Genomic DNA, 18,432 nt, shown 5'->3' on the forward strand with positions numbered 1-18,432 from the left:
GGAATTTCCAACCGCAACTGCAACTGAAACTGAACCGACAGGAAAGTGAATCCGAATCCTGCAATTGGAGTTAGCAGATCGCTAGCCTCGTAAGGCGCAAGGGTTGGTGCTCGGCCAACTCTCATTCCTGCTGCTGTGCGATCGATCATTTGTGGATTGTCCCAACCCATGTCTCACTGACAAGGTTTACTTCCTGCTTTGGCCAAGATATGGAATCCGGATTCCCAGCTCCCCCAAAACATACTTGGAGGGTCGCTCTGTCGGTTTTGGAGCTCGGGTGCTTTCTTGGCTGATTGCCTATGCCATTGGCAGTTGGCACCGTGCGGCCTTGGTATGGCGGGGTTTCTCAGAAGTCAGGGTGTTGGAATAGACAGGAAGTTACAGTAACGAGGATCTCACGGCCAAGTGATTTGTTTGAAATATGTAGAAATTCTATAGTATTTTTTCCTTTCCTTTTGTGATATCTATCGTAGGCAGGCGGGGGGTCATATCACACCTGTCTCAGTAGACTATATTGCTAGTATTATGGTATACCCCCAAAAGCCGCTAATTGGTATAAGTGAGATATAACGACGGACAAACGCGAGATATTATCAAGTTCTGGGCGTAAAAAGAGAGATAAGAAAAAAGAAACAAGTCCCAGAACTGGAGGTATGAAGGCTAAAAGATCATGACCATACGCCCAGCGTAGGCCATAGTGAAGAAGTTGAAAAAAAAGAAAAGGCTCAAAGAATGAACCGATCTACCGCGAGAAGCGCTTGAATGCCATGGTAGCAGCGAATCCGGCAGCAATGATCGTGCCACCCACAGTAACAGCCTGGAGAGCGGCGTTGGCCATCTGGCGTCGGTTACGGCCACGGCAGCGCTTGAAGAAGTCGGCCATGTCGTTTCCACGGGGGAATGCAGTGTCTGGAACTTCCTCGCCGAGGAACTCGCACAGCGGGTCCCAGCCGTCGCTAATCTTGTACTCGAGCAGTCTCTCTGGAGGAACGAGGGCGCGGACCTCTGCGACGTGGTCTTCGTAGACCTCCTTGCCCTTGTTGGGGAAGTCGCCGCGGAAAAAGGTCTGAAAGAACTTGTTCAGCATGGGGTAGTACATGCCGGCGGCCCAGCTGAAGTTTGAAACGAAGCTGTGCTCGGGGTCAGACACACGCCAGTGGACAGTCTTCATGACGGATGCGTGCCATGAGTCCACCTCACGAGTGGTCAGAATGACCTTTGCATTGGGGTAGGCTTCAATAAGCTCCTTAGCGAAAGCACAAGCGGGCCAGTCGCAAACAGCCTGGTGATGAGTTAGTACAAATATCCAGGAGCACCAACGCAGAGGGTACTTACCTGGCAGTCTCCAAGAAGCTGGTCCCATTCCTTGCGGCCAAATTCACCCACACCATCATACTTGGCGAGGAGAGCGTCATGCCACATCAGGCAGTCAGGAGGGTTCTCCATACTGGCAGACATCATGTGGTAACATTTGAGGTAGCCCAAGCGTTCAAGAGCAATGCGGAGGGCTATTCAATAAAATCGGGTCAGTCATGGTTGGTGCAGACGAACACCTGGAATTGACATACAAGCTGTTCCTGTTCGGCCAACACCGAGAGCAAGCACCTTCATGGGCACAGTGCGGTGGCACTTGCGCCTGTCGATGTTGGTGTCACTGGTAAAAATATCGGTGGACGGCTGAGGAGCCAGGTTATCGGAGTAGGTCAAAGACATTTTGTTGTTGTTCTTATCAGATACGGCCCGAAATAATATCGTCCTGGTGAGAATGCTAACGAGAGTCTGGATGGACGAAAGGCGTGCGTTACAGCCCAAAAGAAGGAGCACAACGTTGGGGAAAAAAGATCGAGAAGGATGAACACTCCTTGAAGGAAACAACACGAGATGGGACCTCGAGAAAGAAAAAGGAGGCTGATCAGCGAGAATAAAAGTATTGGAATCTTCGATAAGTCATCAATCTGGGTTCTGTAAGATGGACCTCTTAGCGCCGTAACGCTGGAACGAGTGGCGTTGAAACTTGCAATGCGTAATTGTATGAAAATTATATGATAATATAAAAGTCAAAAATAACAGGAGACGGCGCCCAGGATAGAAACCTGCCAATCCGCAAGTGGCAAGACTCCTGGGCGTCGCAAGTCTGGATTTGCATCGCTGGGGTGCCGCAGGACGGAGCGTTGACCTTCATTCGACAATCACAATATCATGTAACAATCTGCCGTCAGTGCGAAACAAACGCCCCTGCCATTACTGATGATCGCCAATGCATTCCGCCCTACATATTTCTCCTGTTTCCCAGATTGATTCTCAGTACTTCCTTGTCCAAGAAGTGACATGACGGAGGCTATCGAAGGGGGGAAAAAGGGCATGTATGAAACGGCGGCCTTGTAAAAAAACGAGAGCGTCAGGGGCCCGGTGCCAGTGGTTGGATGTCGATGATAGCCGAGTAAAGGCTGGTCATAACTCTGAAGCGTGGTGATGGAGTCCACCTGGCCGAAACGCCGTGCCGTGAGTGGCCTTAGGCGGCGGGAAAGCAGGAGGGGCCCACTGATGCATCATGAAAGCCTGTGGGAGACTGTGGGACGATGGGGGAAGCGCCAAGAAGCCCCTCGGCAAACCAGAGATCAGCCGCGCCGGCTCGCAAATGCGATTCTGGAATCTCTCCCCAGTCTTGTCCACCGTCAATCCCGGACTGACGCGTACGCTCTCCGCTCGCCGGCTGGATTTGCAAATAATCTGTGCCAGGATACTCGAACAAGCGCTGAAACGGCCCTCTCCACTGGGCGACGACGAAACACCTTCGCAGGTTCGTCACCGAACCTCGCTCGCCCGATGATCCTTCGCTTTGATCGCCAGATTCGTCACAGAATCGTCGCGGACTCGCGGTCCGTTGCCGTGCCACAGAATAATCTTCAAATCCAGAAGTCGAGTGGGGGCCGCCCAATGCTGTATTGTAAAGAAAACATGGCTCGACCGACTTCGACCTTCAAGTAACTCGGAAATGGCGTTCAATATGACAGCGACCCAGCGAGATAAGATGGAATTGTGGTTGACCCAGCCACATTCGTAACCTCTCGAAATTAAAGAACTGGCTTGGTGACAGCGACGCTGTGCTCGGTGGCCCCAGCCTTCCTCTTGGCCAGGAGATACTCGATTCTTGATACGCCCATCTTGCCGTTGCCAACCAGGTTTGACATCTCGTGGTTAAACGCTTGTAGCAAAGATAATCTGTCTATCAGGAGTTGCCCCGCTCACACAGACTCAACAATTCCTTGAACCGCCGTTGGGTTCAGGGGTTAACTTATCTCGTGGAAGCTGCCCAGCTCGTGGCAACACGGCATTGCGGTTGCAATCTCCGCTGTCATTGATGGGAAAGACCGGGACTCGATGTGGTTGCACCGCTAAGGATCCATGACCTTGAAGCCGGCAGGTCGATTCATTTCTCTCAAACTCGGCCTCGCCCGGTCACACGCCTAGTCCTTGGTGCCAAAGCGAGGAAGTCGTAGAAAGACGAAGTGAAAAAAACGGCCGCGAGAGATGAGGATCACCAATTGATTCCTCCATTTGTTTCGAGGTGCAGTGGCCGCCAGGGACGATTCTCCGTGCCAATGTAGGAAGTTGAGCGACCGGTAGAGACTCAGTTTTGCGCCCGGTGTAATGGGGGCGGACGCGGGAGAACTTCATCTGTGCATAGTGTTGAAGCATGTGCTGCAACGTGAAGAAGAATGGTCGTCTGTTGAAATTCTCGATTTGGGCCTGGAATGCTCAGTGCGTCTCAGCCTTGTGGGAGGGTTGGCAGCATGGTGCGGGAGTAAAGCCGATCGTCGAGTTTCAGAAGACAGAAGAGAAACCACCACAACAGACAGTAGTTGGGGGCTCGCAGCAAGCAGAACGAAAGAATAAATGCAACATTCCAGTCAGTCTTTAAGAGAAAAACAGGGGCCATAGTTGTGCGATGAGGTGCTTTTAAAGTAGTGATGCCAAGCCATGTTGTCAACCTGCGCACAACTCTCGCAATTGTTGCTCGCGATCACCTCACTCTGGCTATATCCACTCTTGGGGAAGACGACCACCTTTGAGCCAGGGTCCGTCCAAACAGCGCCCGGATGGCGTTCTTATAGCCACTCCTGCTTACTGACTTTAAAATTGCACCATCGATCATTATTCGATCGTCCCTGTCCCATAGGACCGTAGGGCTGAATATGGGGACGCCATTCACTTTTCAGAAGCTTGTCTGAGACACGGCAGAAATCTCGGCTGTTGAGCTCCAGGCAACATCCAAAACTGGTCTCCCATTACATTACAAAGACCTAAACTGTGCTTGGCTAAGGAAAATCATTATCTGGTTTTGAAAGTTGCTTCCACACATCTTGCGCATTAGGAAAGATGCGTAGGACCAAGGTACGTTGACATTAAAAGAGGGTATAGCAATCGCAAACGAGGAAGTTATGCCGGCTTCTGACCATTGCTGGCCGGAAAGAACTTGAAAATAGAATAAACAGATGACTCCTGTAACTCCAGCTATGACCATAACCCGCGGTCACCCATGCAAATCCCATATATGCAGGCCATGGTCTATCGTCCATCTCTATCGTCCATTCGGCTCAAATCCAATGATCACTCCAGCTTATCCAAATGTTCCAACCTCGTTAGAACGACTTGTTTGCTCGTCTCTTCGATTTCACCCGCAAGGAAGACTTCGTCTAGGATTGCATATACCTGTATGAACATTAGTCAAACCTCCATCCAAAGCACCCCTATACAAGGAGATTGCGTCGTGCTTCCAAGCTCATTCAAGAGCCACTTACCTTATAGAAGTTGAATACCAAGTCTAACTCGCACACGTTACCGAAGAATTGATCCAGGACCTCCACGAAGAAGTGAATCGCCTCAAGGTATGCCAACTCATTATCCGTCGCATCGACGCAAGCACAGAAGAAAAGACCCGCGTATCTTCTGTATACAATCTTAGTGCTTCGCTTGAACTCGACAAAGTTCGACTGGTATTTCTGATCTCGTGGGGCCACCAATCGATGAACCTAGGGACGTTAACCTCCGTTGATATAGAAACCGGCGGATGCCAGCAGAGTCATAACGGGGCCGACCGTAACGAACCTCGCCTTTGAGTTTCACTTTCTCATCATCCTGTATCATTGGTATTAGACAATTGTTGATGTCCAACGGGGAACCGGTGTGACTTACACTGTACGGCGAATACCACTTCGCAAGTCGGGTCTTGCCCCTGTTCCCGCACTGTTAGTTCTGCCGCGCCTCCGCAGACAAGCAAGGCCACAAAAAAAACTTACTGGCGATTCTGAACAAGTATGAAAGAGAGAACCATCTTGGTTGATGGGCTCGCAGTGCTCCGTGCGAGTTCCACGGAGGAGGAATGCTGTAGCGGGCGTGGAAGCTGGAGCTGCAATCAACTCCGCAATCCGCGCCGCTAATCGCGCGATACTGCCCGCGCCCACCGCCTTCAACGTTTTTTCAGCCTAGACACTCTATTCTTGGGGCCACTACTAGACAGTATGCAGATCTAGACTTGTTCCACGTGCACGAGACTGTAGCAGTATTTACCCTCTAAGAGTTCTTTTTTTTATAGAGTCAGTGGAGTGTTATTGTACCAAAAGTAAGCTCTTGGACAGATGCCTCGGGAAAGGTCCAAATATAGTCCTGACACAACGCCAAGGACCGTTAACGGTTACGCCGAAGGCCGCGGACTGGAGCAAATGGAACGACACATTCTTTCGTTCCGCACCCACAACCCCCAGTTTAAGAGCTCCATACGAGGTCCCCGACGCCACAGAATGATGACAGCTACACCCCTTCCAGGCATAATACTATGATTCCTCAAGCATCGCATTGGGAGATCTGGGCCCTTCGTTCATTATTCCGAGTCCCTGCAGCAGCGTCCTTTTCAGTTTCACCAGCGTCATGCCCGTGTACATGCTCTACGGTTTCCGATGGCCACGGGCTGGCTTCACCGGCATCCGAGTCTACATTGTCCTGCACAATCTAGAAGATGCAACGGCCGAATACGTCCAGCGACCAATCACGAATCAATTACTGCTGGGCTCGTTCAGCAAGACGGAGCCGAACATCGTCTCGAATCTTCCTGAACTGCGCTTTGTCGAACAGTACGACCCCGAGGACGAGAGCCACGATGCTGTGAGCAAGCCTTATGCATATGTTGGCGCGAAGGTGATCAGTATACCCGAGGAAGGGTCGCAAAATTCAGGGAGTTCTTGGAATGCAGATATTTTTCAGGAAAATCCGCTAGATGCAGCTGGTACAAAGGCGCTGGCTGAATTTAGGGATAAATATGCTGCTGGAGAGAGGATTGGGTGGTGGATTGTTTATAATGGGGATCCGGAACGGTATTACCCCCATGACGAGGATGATATTATGGAGGAGGATGAAGAAGACTATTACGACGACGACAGCTATGATCGGTCTGCATCTTCGAGCGGTGCGCCATCAACGCCCACGGTATGTTTATTTACATGTCTTAGTGATTCGATATCGTATCGTGGATGTGGGCTAACTATTGCGGTTTCGCAAATTGTATAGCTCCGGATTCCCGAGTCTTTCACGCGTTTCTTCAGCAAACGGTCTTCCTGATCGATGTACTAGTCATATTATGAATGATGATTTTCAGCAAAAGAGATGGGGGTTTTATATCAATCAGCTGGCTTTCGGTGTCTTGTGGGAGTCTGCTTAGGTTACAACGGGCGGTCATTGTGCATTATTTCGTGTTCTATCTTTTTCTCTTCTAATTTCTTTTATTTCTCGGGTCAGAATCAACTGGAACCATATTTCCCATTCTTCCAACTTGCATCAAACGTTTCCTCATTCACAGCGAATTGTCGAATGTAGTCCTTCTCCAGATCATGCGCTCTGCGGCCCAGCAAGACCAGGCTGTGTAGTGGCGGGCCCATATCGACCTGACTTAGCTCCTGCAGAGTGCCCGCAACAAGCTTCTGATCTGCGGCTCCAACTCGCGCAGCCCCCACGGCGAGGCTGTCTGGCCCCCAAACACCCTCCTTCCGTTCTTCTTCGGTTTCGAGCATTTGACCAGCGCATTGCGCAACGGTCATGTACCTCGGGGGTTCGTAAATCAAGCGTCCTCTAGCCATATTCTCCAACGACTGTTCCTTGACCTTGATGTCAAGCAGCACAAGAGTATGAAGTCCTAGCTGGACATTTTCCTTGACTCGGTCGTAGTACGAGGACGGCTTCCAGGTCTCTGTGAAGAAGACCATGCTCACTGTTTGGCCAAAGTTGTACAGCTGAAGACCAGTGCAGCCGATTCCGGACATGATCGAGGCGTTTGGGATAACCTTCGACTCGATGCCGAGTTCGCGCGCGCGGAGGACGAGGTCAGTATGCGTCGTAGCTCTGTTATTTGTGAAAGACGGTCAGAGACAAGAAAACAATAGCGTATAATAGAATATCAACAAGCATACCCAAAGGGATCCCCAACTACGAGGAAAGCTACATCCACCTTGTCCGCATTTGCGAGGATGTCGTCGCTACCGGTTTCGACGAGCTCTCGGTCGGCTTCAATAACAGGACGGCCATAGAATGCTTCCTACTAAAACAATTGATCATTAGCTAACAGGAAATAAAGATAATGGGCGCAAATTGATCTTGTTGCTGGGGTTCTCACTAGTTTGGCCTTATCGACAAGAAGAATGCTTGTGTATGCTTCGAGGTAGACTCGTTCCGCCTTCTTCACCACTTCGAGGCCACGGACTGTGATGTCCGTTTCATCGGCGAGACCCAGTCCCACGAGATAGAGCATGATGTTTTTTGACGGCGACAATCCAAGCAATGGGCTGTTGCATTTTAAAAGTTTCTGGACCCCACCATGTGAATTCAAGCCGCGGGCGGAAGACGGAGAAACAGATGATCCCAGTAGGGCGCTCACATGGAGGCTTGCGCTGACCACTTCTTACCTTAACTAGGTCTCTAACTATGAGATTCATTGGCTTCTGATACCGTCCTTCGTCTTGTTATAGAAAGACGCTATTGCGACGTCTGTTTCTGTGTTTGATTATCGTGTTAGATTTTGGTCCTAAATCCGCAATATGTCGTCTGATCGTACTCCGAAGTACCGGCAGGAAATCCAGCAGGTGAGCGTCACTCCTTTGATATTTCAATCCCTGCGCCCTTTTGAAACGCATTGGCGCATTTAATAGCGCGAAATGATCGGATTATTTCTATGGTTCACTCTCGTTGGGTCTTGGGGGAAATGCGCTCATTGCCAATTACGCGAGCAATACAACATGTTCACTTGATGCGCTACCATATCCTCTACACCTCCATCTCTGCCTATTCTCTCGTATCCATTTTCAACACTGGGGCGAATTATGGTCTACGGGGCCCGTTTCGTGGTTTGCAAGAGCAAGCCTGATCTCGAGATGGAGAGCTCATGCTTGTCACGTACAGGCACTCTTCAAGTTGAGGATGAAGACAGATACCAGAACTCAAATTACACCAGCGCTAAAACCAGTAAAAAATTTTCGGACAAAGTTACTAACTTCATTCACCAGATGATGTTTGTCTCTGGAGAGACTGCTGAGCCATCTATCGAGACCACCACTCTTATTGAGGACATTGTGCGACAGCAAGTTGTTGAAATTGTATGCCCTTCAGCTCACTTGACTGTTAATATGTATTGACACAAGAGTAGCTCGCTCGCAGTACGACACTGGCTACTCGCCGTGGGGTTCGATCTATATCCACTGATGATTTGATCTTTTTAATTCGCCATGATAAAGCCAAAGTCTCCCGCCTGAAGACTTTCCTATCATGGAAAGATGTCCGCAAGAACGTCAAAGATTCTGATGATAAGGGCGGCGCTGATGCGGCTGATTTTGCGGGTGCTGATGACCCAATGGCTGGGGGCGTTGTTGCGGGACCCCAAGATGTGGCATCTAAGCCCAAAAATAAGAGGGCCCGGGTTGGACTTGCGTGGGATGTTAACAGCTTTTATTCTATTCAAGTCCCAGAAAGAGATGATGAAGAAGACGAAGAAGAAGAGGAACAGAATTACGCGACTCTCCAACGTCTTGCTGCCGCAGACGAGCGAACCAAGCACATGACCAGAGAAGAATACGTATTTTGGTCTGAATGTCGACAGGCATCGTTTACCTACCGCAAGAGCAAACGCTTCAGGGAGTGGGCTGGATTTGGAATCGTCACTGAATCGAAGCCCAACGACGATATTGTCGACATTCTGGGGTTTTTGACATTCGAAATCGTGCAGACTCTGACCGAGGAGGCCCTCAAGGTCAAGGAGCGTGAAGATCGGGAGAAAATCCGCCGCGGAGGGTCGGAAAATGGAGCGGAGGACACCAAGAAACGCAAGCGTGAGACTGGACTTTTCGACCCTCCAGAGGAAGGCCGCACCCCGGTCGAGCCGAGACATATTCGCGAGGCATATCGCAAGCTACAAGCAACGCCGAATAAGAACATTGCGATGCTCCTCCACAACGGCCGCATACCAGCGCGGATGCCTCTTAGACTGGTAAGTCATTCCGCCGTGATGCAGATAGGTTTTGACTGCTAACGTGTTCAGATTTAATATATTGGGGGATTCGATTTGGGCTTCGTGGCATAGGAGTAATCCGGAGTTAACAGAGATACCCATTTTATAATAATGAATGCATGATATGGATGGGCGCGAGGTTATCTTGTTTAGTTTTTATTTGTATGCGTTAACTGTTGTTGAATATATATTTCATTCTGACACTGCACTATCTTAACATTGTACCACTGTAAAGTACAACTTTTAAAGCATGTTCTAGCCACCCATTAAGCGACGTGTCATTTTGAATAATTGAATACAGTTCTTTTTTTCTTTTTCAGCAGAAGACAGCCCAGTCAGCCTTCGGCGCAGTTATTGTTGGCGTGAACTCCGAACTCCGAACCCCGAAGAATCCCGTGAGCCCCCCTCAACCTTCTCTTTCCCTCCACTCCTTCTTCGCATCAATGCCTTGCAGACCGAGTGCTTCCGGAGTTGAGATGAGTTCACGCCGGCGAAATGGCCAGGCTGCGTCCTGTGAACCCTGTCGGAAAGATAAAGTGCGCTGCGATCACGAAGCCCCAATATGTGGACGATGCCAGAAACGCGATATAACTAGTCGTTGTTTCTACCATCCAGCCCCCCTGACACGAGAAAGAGACTCGCCAGGTCCTCGATCAAGGCCACAGCGGACCTCGCGTTCTGGGAAGGAACGCAGTCGGAGGGAAAGCCTAAGGCCGCCATCGCCTACGCCATCGTCAGTTGAGATTAGCATTCGGAGTCCAGAAACGGACCAATCTCTTCCACCGGGCTACTTCGGCCCTACGAGCTTTGTATCCGTCTTTTCTGGTGGCTCGGAGAGTATATTCTCATCCTCAAATGATGTGGCCCAGGTACCGGGAAATAGCCACTCAATGTTACCCTCGTTCTGGGTGTCTGAGACGACCAAACTGTTGGGCATACTGCGTGAAATTTCCACAATTGAACAGTTGGTGCACGGTTTCTATGGAACAAGTCAATCTGCTATTCTCCCCACCCTCCTCATCTCCAATATCGTCGCCGAAATGCGAGGCATACTAGAAAAGGACGAGACACCACAGACTATATACAAGAAGACCACCCAGATTCTGGAGAGCACCGCCCAAAACTTCAAAATGCCCCCCGACATTAAAGGCAAAGACTTTCACACATTATTTAGAGGCACGCAAATGCGTCTAGAGATTATGGGTCTAGTTTATTCTATTGCTGGACGGTCCTGCATTTTTGGACTCGCCCACGATAGGTTTCCAGGACACGCCGAGGCTGCATCTGCAGCACGTTTTCAGTTTTCACGGAGGATGTTGACGGCGAGCAACACTGCCATACACGTGTGCAAATTATTGACCCCGGTGAATGATATGATGAGTTGGCTTCTGCATGAAAATATGCTGCTGTCTTGTATGCTGCAAGGGGACTCTAGTATGTTTTATTCGTCCTCATCTTCTATGACACAGTATAGGCTATGCGGGCACCAAGGCGACTGACGGACTCTTACAAAGGTTCTCCAACTTGGCATAGGTTGGGAGAGTTATCTAGTTGTATCCTCGAGGTGGGCTTGCATCGTGACTGCCACAATACAGAAAATATTCCCACGTTCCTGCGCGAGATACGGCGGAGACTTTTTGCTGCCTTTAATCATTCAGATAAGAATATGGCAACCTTTTTTGGACGTCCACCGCACGTATCCTGGCGGTATTGCGACAGCAAACCCCCTCTCGATATCAGTGAGGATGCAATAGTAGGTGACGATCAAGACCTCGAGAGAGCTATGGAAGAGTTAGATAACGATGGCTGGAATGTCAACCGTACCTTTCGTCGAACCTCCTGGTATCGAGTCCGACATATACTTGCACCATTCCGAGAGGAAATATTAGAGCTATCTCTCCGACCCGTATACTCTGAAGCTGCAGAAAGATTAAAGTGAGGCTCCCTGCACATCACTATTTTACCATCTCGCTCATATATTCCCTCTGACAGAGATATTTCCTTTCGTTGTACGCAGGCTTGGAACTCAATACCAGAGCATCTGTATTACTCAGCCAGCGATTGGAAGAGTAGTCACCCCGTCGGAGTTCGCGTTATGATGATTGCATCGCACCTGATGTACCTTTATAACATTTTCCTCATACAAAGGCTCCTCACACAGCATGACCCATCCGCGGAAGCGGAACTACTCGACGTCAGTTCAAAGATTCTCTCTGCCGTCTTGATGCTTGGCAGGCAACAAGAGCCTATGGTCGATATCCAACGCGATTTCAACTCCATGGTGAGTTCCAAATCCATAACTTACTCCCTTCTCTGTCAAATAACTAAAATATGACATAGATTGTACTGTATGGGTTTCCAAGCGCTAGTACATTAATGAAGGCTCTCCAGACCCAAGTCCGAACTAGCCATCCGCTGCCCTATGCCGGATCTAGGGCAGAGCTCATCCGAAACCTCAGTGTCTTCATCTCGCATATCGACGCGATGGCTCGACCGCTGACATCCAACATCAACCACGCACTATTCGAACGTGCAAGTAAAGTGTTCACGAATATCCTAGATGAAGTCCTAGAATCTCGTCTACCGGTCTCATCTGCCGCCACGGGTGCTGCTGAACTTGAAGTGGGGATGAGAACCTCAGCAGCAATCGAGGAAGACTTGAGCAGTTCCTGGGCTGCAGAAGGGATGGAGTTTCTGGACACACTGGGCTTTGGCGCAGTCTTTGATCAGTGGGTGTTTTGATTAAAAATGATTGCTTTGGAGACAAAATATTCGGTTGCGTTTCATTCGGATGTATGTTAATTCCTCAAACTAGGGATTCTCCTTACCGTTGAACGAACTACTAAGCTGTTTTATTTAAATTATATATAATAAAGCACGAAAAACAAAACATACGACAGCATATTTTATGGCTGTGCAGCTTACCTGAAGGAGAGTAAAGAGATAGCATTGGAGAAATCTCTACTACACAAGCGTATATATACTAGAGCATATTACCTTTATTCTCCTTAAATCTTACTATCCTTAAGCCTTCCCTTTCTTAGGCTTCTTCTAGTGACATATTACACTCACCTTCTTAATATATATTGCCTATATTATTGCCGATCGAGGCTACAACTGGAACAAATCTAGCTATAATGACCTGAACTCTCGGCATCATCATAGCTGTAGCCAAGAATGGGACATCTGAAGATGGCTGCATGAACCAAGCCACTACTTCATGCTGCCAGGCCTGTCTGGGATCCCTTGAATCAACAGAATATCGTGGTGCGGCTAAGAACCCACAACATTTCATGTTCCTACACAGCAATTCTAGTCCTGCGGCACCGTTCTACTGTAGTATGCCCAGCGTCGTCTTAGACCCCATATAATCCATACTGTGACTGGTCTTCTCGACTGCAGTAGACCTCGCCAAAGCCACCGCTCTGAGCTGGACACACCCCGTGGTTTATTACAGAGTTATTCAAGTAATATATATATATATATATATATATAGATGAGGCATCAAGCATTGGATAACCTGTCATACTCTACCAAAGGGCCATCTGTTGTAATTCGATGCTCGATCAAGCAAACAACAGACCTTCGTGTACGGGATTTATTCCACATTCAATCAGATTGATTGGAAATCAGTATGATATCCCGCTGCATGGAGCATATTGGAATATGCTCAAATTAGCCTTCTCTTCTTAGGGAGTTAGTTACCTGAAAGGCTATTACGAATGTGACCCATCCGCTTGATCGAGTTCAAACCTATACAGTCGTCCTCAGAACTGGCTTACCGAAATGTTACATATCCTATCGACCTAGCGCAAGGATGCAATAGTAATCAAGCGAGGTAGCACAGTCGGAGTAGGAATTGCGGTATGGGGCACCAACTCAGAGGAAAGCAAAGCAATATAAATATCGATCAAAGTACACAGCTTCGAGCAACTTTGTCAACACTAGCCTTACCCATTATCAAGATTAAGGCGGTTTACAAGAGAAGTTCAAAATGAAGTCCTCTTTCGTTATCCTGTCACTCTCATTCATTCTTCCGAGCGTCTTTGCAGAATGCGAAACAAACCAGAAATACTGCGGTGAATATCTTGAAAGCAATCAAGGTAAGTAGCCTTCAAATAAGTTCGCTGTTCATGCTTGATTTCGCAGTGGCAAGAGTATCATACTTACAGCTCGGCATAGGCTACAACAGGGCAGATATTATAAGTGCAGCGCAAGCGAATACAGGTTTACCCTCAGAAGCCAGAAACGAGTATAGAGATGATTGGATGGAGGTCATATTCCACTGTGTTGACGGCGAAGAGATTGCGGCGTTGGAATTCTGTACGGACGGTGAAGTTTGCAAGGAAAATAATGGCGGCACTGGCGCTGAGTGCAAAGTTGATTTGTGAGTCAGATTGAAATGGATTGAAGATTTATGCTGACACCTTGGCTCAAGCCCGTTGATCGATTAAGAAAGGACGAGGTTGATTAGCTGAAATACATGCCAAGTGTCTATAGATAATGGGAGGAATATACAGGTAATGGCGCAGCCTGCTAAGAAAGCTCAACTCTAGTTCCTTAGATGTCAACTTAGAATAAGGAGTTCTCGATGCCTCTATATGTCATCGCCTTTTATCCAGCCATGTATACGGAGTACTGTGAAACGAAAGCAGGCCTAGTTGTATTCGGGCAAAAACTATCCAGCACCGTCATAGATGTAACATTAGATATAACATATACTGCGTAGTCCAATCAGACATTAAGTATTCAAGACCTATTTCACGTACATCAGAAGCTTTAGTGACCAGTGCAGTCACATTTTTCATGTGGATGATTCGGTGAGCAGCCCACCAGCAGGCCATTAACTTGGGCCAACAGCTGAGGAGTTGCATATGATGAACTAAGCTCACTCGATATGAACAGCCTCCAGCTTTTCCTGGTCTGACCTACTGTTAAGTGCGCTCTCTGCATCCTTAACTTCAGCTATACCCATCCTCCATGCTACCTTGATACCTTTAAACGCATCTTCCACTTCTTCCAGCCTCCTCCCCGAAGTCTCCGGGAAAACAAAGAAAACATGAAGCGTCATAGCAAAACAAAAAACAGCAAAAATAAGATAGGTCTTCCAGGTAATGTTAACAAAAGCACTCGGGACAAAGTAGCTAAGAGCAAAATTGACAGCCCAATTGCTAGCCGTAGACAAGGCAGCCGCCTTGCCGCGGAGACGCAGGGGGAAGAGTTCCGACGGATACACCCACTCAATCGGGCCCCAGGTTGGAGCGAAAGAGGCCACAATAAGGTATGAACAAGCAATGATAACTCTCGCGGGCGCCCCTGTGATTACCCAGCTCTGTTCGCGGATATGGTCCAGCCCTCCGGGGGGAGCCGGGTTGCCATAGCCCCCCATTAGGCCCGTGCATATGGTCCACCAGATGGTCAGGGAGATACTGCCTGCTATCAGGAACGGGCGACGTCCGATTCGATCCAAGAAGATGAGAGCGGGTATCGTCATAACCACGTTGATCACGGAACTGATGGATGAAGCAACCAAGTTCGAACTGCCACTTAAGCCTGCCATTCCAAAGATATAGGTGATATCTTTGAGTTTGTATTTTTCTTTTAGTGAGGAATCAAAAACAGCATGATGGAGCTTACAGTATAGAATGGCGTTTATTCCAGTCAGCTGGCACCATATCTGGACGAAGACGACGATATGCGTGCGCCAAATCATATGTGGCTGAAAAAGATCGAAGTAAGTGTTGTCAGTCTTGGTACGCTCCAATTCACAGGCATCCTTGAGCTGTTGAATCTCCATTTGAATAAACTCGTCGTCGACGTTACTGTTAGCATGGATTGATGAGATGATATAAGTGCAATCATCCCAGCGATCCTTCTTTGCCAGCCAACGCGGAGACTCGGGCGTGAGGAATAGTCCAAAGAAGAGGAACACTGCGGGAATCATTTGAAGACCCCAAGGTAGCCTGAATGCTATAGTCCCAGCAAGGAAGGAAGAGCCATAGGAAATGTAAAACATAATCAAAATACCCCATGTGATGGCCCACTGCTGAGCACCCATCACCAGGCCCCTTAGATGAGGAGGCGCGAGCTCTCCAACATACACGGGGACTTGTGCAGAGCATATTCCCACACACATCCCGTTGAGGAATCGACCGACTATTAACATAGCAATGCTCTGGGAGGTGCAGCAAAGAATACTGCCGACAATCCTGATTGCGTTATAATAATGTCAGCTTAACCCTAACCCAAGCCAAGTAGGCACCAACCATATAATGGACCCCATTTGAATGGCATATTTCCGTCCTAATATATCAGTTACAAACCCTGAGATCAATGCTCCGACGAAAGAGCCTCCAGACATGGAGGCCGTGATGCCACCTTGCACTGTAGGATCTGGACCTGAACAGTGGGCTTCACCATTGAGCGAAGGTCCGTTAGGACCCTGATTGAAGTAACATCTATACTGGTGTGTAGGGAGACTTGATTGATTAGAGTACGCATGAGTTTCCTCCGAAGGCCTAACTCACATGGCAGACATCGAAGATAGATCAAAACCAAATAGCGATCCTCCGATCACAGCGATAGCTGTGATAGCATAGATATTCGTTATCATCATTGTAGTAGTGGAGGTAAAACATGGTAATTGAATAGGCATCATTTGCCCGGGGACGCTTGATATAGGGGTTTCCATAGAGAATTATCCATCTCTAGCCATCTCGTACCATCTTAGGCCGTTTCTGGCTATACGTCTCCACATTTTGACCCCGGATTCTAGTTTGCCTAGCTCTGTCCATCTACAGCCGCTCGGAAAGAGGAGGTGGCACGTTGTCTTGCACACGAAACGGCCAACCAAGGATACATCTATAGCCGGAAAATTTCTCTTCATATTGGAAAGTCTACAGCACCCATACCAAGCCCAACCAGCTCGGACTCTAAACTCGAGAACTCTGGACAAAATAAATTGAACTCCGGGGTTGCAATGTCTGCAGGCGCTGGAACTCCCGTTCCAAATGCAACATCTGGATGAACTTGGCGATCGATCATGCTGATATTCTGGAGAGCTTCGCAGTTCATACCCGAATGTTCCAGGGCGGGAGATGCCATTCTCATCGGCGATGAATATTCCCTGACGGTGGTATCAGACATCCACATCCGTTTTAGCAGGCTGGCGAACCGGTTAGCGACGTGATATTCGTTGGTAGCTGCGCGTTCAAGGACCCTGATGTATTGCTCCACCAGGGAAGCAGCTTCGATCTTTTCGGCGGGCCCTAGAGCCCCGAAGACCTGCGCTTTGTAGAGGAACACGGCCGAGTACACGGTATATCTATATCAAAATTATTTTCAGCCATATTACCTTATATTATAATATAAAACATAGAATACTCGGATAGGTGTTTAATGAGAAGCACATACACGTAGAAGCGGAAGGGCATGTGCCGAAGATGCGATTCCGGGTTAGTTTGACTAGTGATGATTAGGATGTCCCGGGACGCATCCAATGCTTCCAGGACGTATGCACCCTCTGGAGTCGAGGTGATGCCGTGGGGAAACAAAGAGAGAGGATGCCTCGGGTCTGATTCTGAGATAGTCCCACCGGAGGCATGATGGTGGTTCTCGCGGACTGCCCTTGAAAGAATTGACTGGAAGGCGAACGCATTGACATACAGGCGAACGTACTCCTTGACAATCCGTAAGGTGGAACTTAGTTTCGGGGATGCTTTTAGATCGTCCCACCGGCCTTGCCATGCTAACAGGGAGCGCCGAAAGTCATCTAGATAGCGGTTGTAGTCCCCTCGCCGGACCATCTGCATTTGTCGTTCTTTGGACGAGTACAGGATATCATGCACGTTATGAAGTAGCTGAGTGAGCTCTATGCTGGCCTGTAGCACCAATGCATAGTTATGTTCCGCGTCTGCCCTAAGGCACAGACTCGGAAAATCTTTGGCTGTGAAGTGAGTCGAGAGGGAGGGGCCCCTCGACCAGAAAGACTGTCCCATACGGACGGAAATCTGGCGTACCGACAGCAGTGTTGATGAGTGGCCTGATATACAGCCTCATCCTTTGATGCGATCGTCAAAATCACCACCAGGAGGAACGGCTCATCAATGGCCAGCTTTCGCATATCTGTCGCGCAGAGGAGACTTTTGGGGACAAGAGGACAGAAGGTGTGGTAGTTGATTGCGTAGCTAGACAGTCAGAAGCCATCCAATATTGCTCAGGCGGTGCTTCATACCGATGCAGCAGCCGATCCACCAGGTCCGTACCCAACACGCTGATCACCAGTAATTCCATCGCAGATACAGTTGACTGGGCCATCATACTGTTCGCCGACAGTGCAGCTTCTGAATATTCTCGCCTTGCGGCGGAGACCCTATCCGCGAAGGCTGGAGCTGCTGCCAGTCGCGCAAGGATTTGAAGAGCATCACCGGGATTCGTTAACTCGTCGTAGATGGGATTCTCTACTGCTTTCTCGCGATACTCAGTCTGCGCTGTCGGCTCGTGTGTTGTGTCGACGCTTCCAACAGGCGTAGAGCTCCCCCCATGTCGCGGACGTCGAAACCTGGAGAAATCGCCTCCCCGACGCGATCCAGCGAGGACGCATTCATTGCTAGCTCGAACGCACTGCCGACACGAGGACCTTGCCCCGTCAGGGGATGTAGTTCTAAGATTCGCTTAGTGGGGAACAGAGAGAGAGGCATCAAGCAACCCACGGATCACACTTGAGCTTCCGCTGGCGACACCGTTGGCACGCGCGGTAAAGGCGGACATTTCGACTACGGGTCATTGTAAAGGGGAATTAACAGTTCGATGTGTAGTGCGTGCAGCAGAATCTATTCATTTATCCGCGTTCGCTGTCTCCGCATCTGGGGTCTGACCGTGGAAAT

General features: G+C 49.0%; 10 protein-coding genes across 10 annotated transcripts; 4 read left to right on the forward strand and 6 right to left on the reverse strand.

Moving 5' to 3' along the window:
* Window positions 1-742: 742 nt before the first annotated feature.
* On the reverse strand, window positions 743-1,713 carry ASPVEDRAFT_23869 (sulfotransferase family protein; the record flags this gene model as incomplete). The annotated part of the gene is made up of 3 exons (XM_040809601.1): window positions 743-1,282; window positions 1,336-1,508; window positions 1,569-1,713. The coding sequence occupies 3 exons, from the start codon at window positions 1,711-1,713 to the stop codon at window positions 743-745; spliced, it is 858 nt and encodes a 285-aa protein (XP_040662649.1).
* Window positions 1,714-4,258: 2,545 nt separating this feature from the next.
* Window positions 4,259-5,408, reverse strand: ASPVEDRAFT_36280 (AP-2 complex subunit sigma). The gene is made up of 5 exons (XM_040811174.1): window positions 5,301-5,408; window positions 5,197-5,236; window positions 5,110-5,139; window positions 4,803-5,033; window positions 4,259-4,713 (listed from the first exon to the last, which is right to left on the reverse strand). Exons 1-5 carry the CDS (start codon window positions 5,333-5,335, stop codon window positions 4,612-4,614), a joined length of 438 nt encoding a protein of 145 aa, XP_040662650.1. The 5' UTR covers window positions 5,336-5,408; the 3' UTR covers window positions 4,259-4,611.
* A 520-nt stretch (window positions 5,409-5,928) lies between these two features.
* Window positions 5,929-6,615, forward strand: ASPVEDRAFT_122252 (uncharacterized protein; the record flags this gene model as incomplete). The annotated part of the gene is made up of 2 exons (XM_040805968.1): window positions 5,929-6,483; window positions 6,565-6,615. The coding sequence occupies 2 exons, from the start codon at window positions 5,929-5,931 to the stop codon at window positions 6,613-6,615; spliced, it is 606 nt and encodes a 201-aa protein (XP_040662651.1).
* A 179-nt stretch (window positions 6,616-6,794) lies between these two features.
* dph5 (diphthine synthase) lies at window positions 6,795-7,798 on the reverse strand (the record flags this gene model as incomplete). The annotated part of the gene is made up of 3 exons (XM_040805796.1): window positions 6,795-7,392; window positions 7,461-7,585; window positions 7,664-7,798. The coding sequence occupies 3 exons, from the start codon at window positions 7,796-7,798 to the stop codon at window positions 6,795-6,797; spliced, it is 858 nt and encodes a 285-aa protein (XP_040662652.1).
* A 246-nt stretch (window positions 7,799-8,044) lies between these two features.
* On the forward strand, window positions 8,045-9,754 carry ASPVEDRAFT_36283 (transcriptional regulator SPT3). Its single transcript, XM_040811175.1, has 3 exons — window positions 8,045-8,639; window positions 8,690-9,526; window positions 9,578-9,754. The coding sequence occupies exons 1-3, from the start codon at window positions 8,367-8,369 to the stop codon at window positions 9,581-9,583; spliced, it is 1,116 nt and encodes a 371-aa protein (XP_040662653.1). The 5' UTR covers window positions 8,045-8,366; the 3' UTR covers window positions 9,584-9,754.
* Window positions 9,755-9,952: 198 nt separating this feature from the next.
* Window positions 9,953-12,544, forward strand: ASPVEDRAFT_36284 (uncharacterized protein). Its single transcript, XM_040811176.1, has 4 exons — window positions 9,953-10,981; window positions 11,062-11,482; window positions 11,540-11,828; window positions 11,888-12,544. The coding sequence occupies exons 1-4, from the start codon at window positions 9,991-9,993 to the stop codon at window positions 12,287-12,289; spliced, it is 2,103 nt and encodes a 700-aa protein (XP_040662654.1). The 5' UTR covers window positions 9,953-9,990; the 3' UTR covers window positions 12,290-12,544.
* Window positions 12,545-13,478: 934 nt separating this feature from the next.
* ASPVEDRAFT_36285 (uncharacterized protein) lies at window positions 13,479-14,287 on the forward strand. The gene is made up of 3 exons (XM_040811177.1): window positions 13,479-13,650; window positions 13,730-13,934; window positions 13,986-14,287. The coding sequence occupies exons 1-3, from the start codon at window positions 13,542-13,544 to the stop codon at window positions 13,999-14,001; spliced, it is 330 nt and encodes a 109-aa protein (XP_040662655.1). The 5' UTR covers window positions 13,479-13,541; the 3' UTR covers window positions 14,002-14,287.
* Window positions 14,288-14,435: 148 nt separating this feature from the next.
* Window positions 14,436-16,163, reverse strand: ASPVEDRAFT_121442 (sugar porter family MFS transporter; the record flags this gene model as incomplete). The annotated part of the gene is made up of 4 exons (XM_040805886.1): window positions 14,436-15,127; window positions 15,185-15,756; window positions 15,814-16,026; window positions 16,075-16,163. 4 exons carry the CDS (start codon window positions 16,161-16,163, stop codon window positions 14,436-14,438), a joined length of 1,566 nt encoding a protein of 521 aa, XP_040662656.1.
* A 9-nt stretch (window positions 16,164-16,172) lies between these two features.
* On the reverse strand, window positions 16,173-17,798 carry ASPVEDRAFT_260312 (fungal specific transcription factor domain-containing protein). Its single transcript, XM_040809851.1, has 3 exons — window positions 17,781-17,798; window positions 16,961-17,733; window positions 16,173-16,871 (listed from the first exon to the last, which is right to left on the reverse strand). Exons 2-3 carry the CDS (start codon window positions 17,542-17,544, stop codon window positions 16,430-16,432), a joined length of 1,026 nt encoding a protein of 341 aa, XP_040662657.1. The 5' UTR covers window positions 17,545-17,733; window positions 17,781-17,798; the 3' UTR covers window positions 16,173-16,429.
* Window positions 17,460-18,380, reverse strand: ASPVEDRAFT_260308 (Zn(II)2Cys6 transcription factor domain-containing protein). The gene is made up of 2 exons (XM_040809850.1): window positions 18,259-18,380; window positions 17,460-18,209 (listed from the first exon to the last, which is right to left on the reverse strand). The coding sequence occupies exons 1-2, from the start codon at window positions 18,330-18,332 to the stop codon at window positions 17,627-17,629; spliced, it is 657 nt and encodes a 218-aa protein (XP_040662658.1). The 5' UTR covers window positions 18,333-18,380; the 3' UTR covers window positions 17,460-17,626.
* Window positions 18,381-18,432: the final 52 nt, after the last annotated feature.

The sequence above is a fragment of the Aspergillus versicolor genome (genome assembly GCF_001890125.1).
Source record: "Aspergillus versicolor CBS 583.65 unplaced genomic scaffold ASPVEscaffold_1, whole genome shotgun sequence".
NCBI classification, from domain to species: domain Eukaryota; kingdom Fungi; phylum Ascomycota; class Eurotiomycetes; order Eurotiales; family Aspergillaceae; genus Aspergillus; species Aspergillus versicolor.

Excerpts from the sequence above, each read along its gene's own strand:
- ASPVEDRAFT_36280 (XM_040811174.1), bottom strand. The coding sequence starts at position 5,335 with ATGGTTCTCTCTTTCATACTTGTTCAGAATCGCCA. Across the intron at positions 5,237-5,300 it reads ATACTTGTTCAGAATCGCCA|GGGCAAGACCCGACTTGCGA; the intron begins GTAAGTTTTTTT and ends GTGCGGGAACAG. Across the intron at positions 5,034-5,109 it reads AAGTGAAACTCAAAGGCGAG|GTTCATCGATTGGTGGCCCC; the intron begins GTTCGTTACGGT and ends TAACGTCCCTAG.
- ASPVEDRAFT_36283 (XM_040811175.1), top strand. The coding sequence starts at position 8,367 with ATGGTCTACGGGGCCCGTTTCGTGGTTTGCAAGAGCAAGCCTGATCTC. Across the intron at positions 8,640-8,689 it reads GACAGCAAGTTGTTGAAATT|CTCGCTCGCAGTACGACACT; the intron begins GTATGCCCTTCA and ends ACACAAGAGTAG.
- ASPVEDRAFT_36284 (XM_040811176.1), top strand. The coding sequence starts at position 9,991 with ATGCCTTGCAGACCGAGTGCTTCCGGAGTTGAGATGAGTTCACGCCGG. Across the intron at positions 10,982-11,061 it reads TATGCTGCAAGGGGACTCTA|GTTCTCCAACTTGGCATAGG; the intron begins GTATGTTTTATT and ends ACTCTTACAAAG. Across the intron at positions 11,483-11,539 it reads GAAGCTGCAGAAAGATTAAA|AGATATTTCCTTTCGTTGTA; the intron begins GTGAGGCTCCCT and ends TCCCTCTGACAG.
- ASPVEDRAFT_36285 (XM_040811177.1), top strand. The coding sequence starts at position 13,542 with ATGAAGTCCTCTTTCGTTATCCTGTCACTCTCATTCATTCTTCCGAGC. Across the intron at positions 13,651-13,729 it reads ATATCTTGAAAGCAATCAAG|GCTACAACAGGGCAGATATT; the intron begins GTAAGTAGCCTT and ends AGCTCGGCATAG.
- ASPVEDRAFT_260312 (XM_040809851.1), bottom strand. The coding sequence starts at position 17,544 with ATGGGACAGTCTTTCTGGTCGAGGGGCCCCTCCCTCTCGACTCACTTC. Across the intron at positions 16,872-16,960 it reads ATGCCCTTCCGCTTCTACGT|ATATACCGTGTACTCGGCCG; the intron begins GTATGTGCTTCT and ends ATTTTGATATAG.
- ASPVEDRAFT_260308 (XM_040809850.1), bottom strand. The coding sequence starts at position 18,332 with ATGACCCGTAGTCGAAATGTCCGCCTTTACCGCGCGTGCCAACGGTGT. Across the intron at positions 18,210-18,258 it reads CGGAAGCTCAAGTGTGATCC|AACTACATCCCCTGACGGGG; the intron begins GTGGGTTGCTTG and ends AGCGAATCTTAG.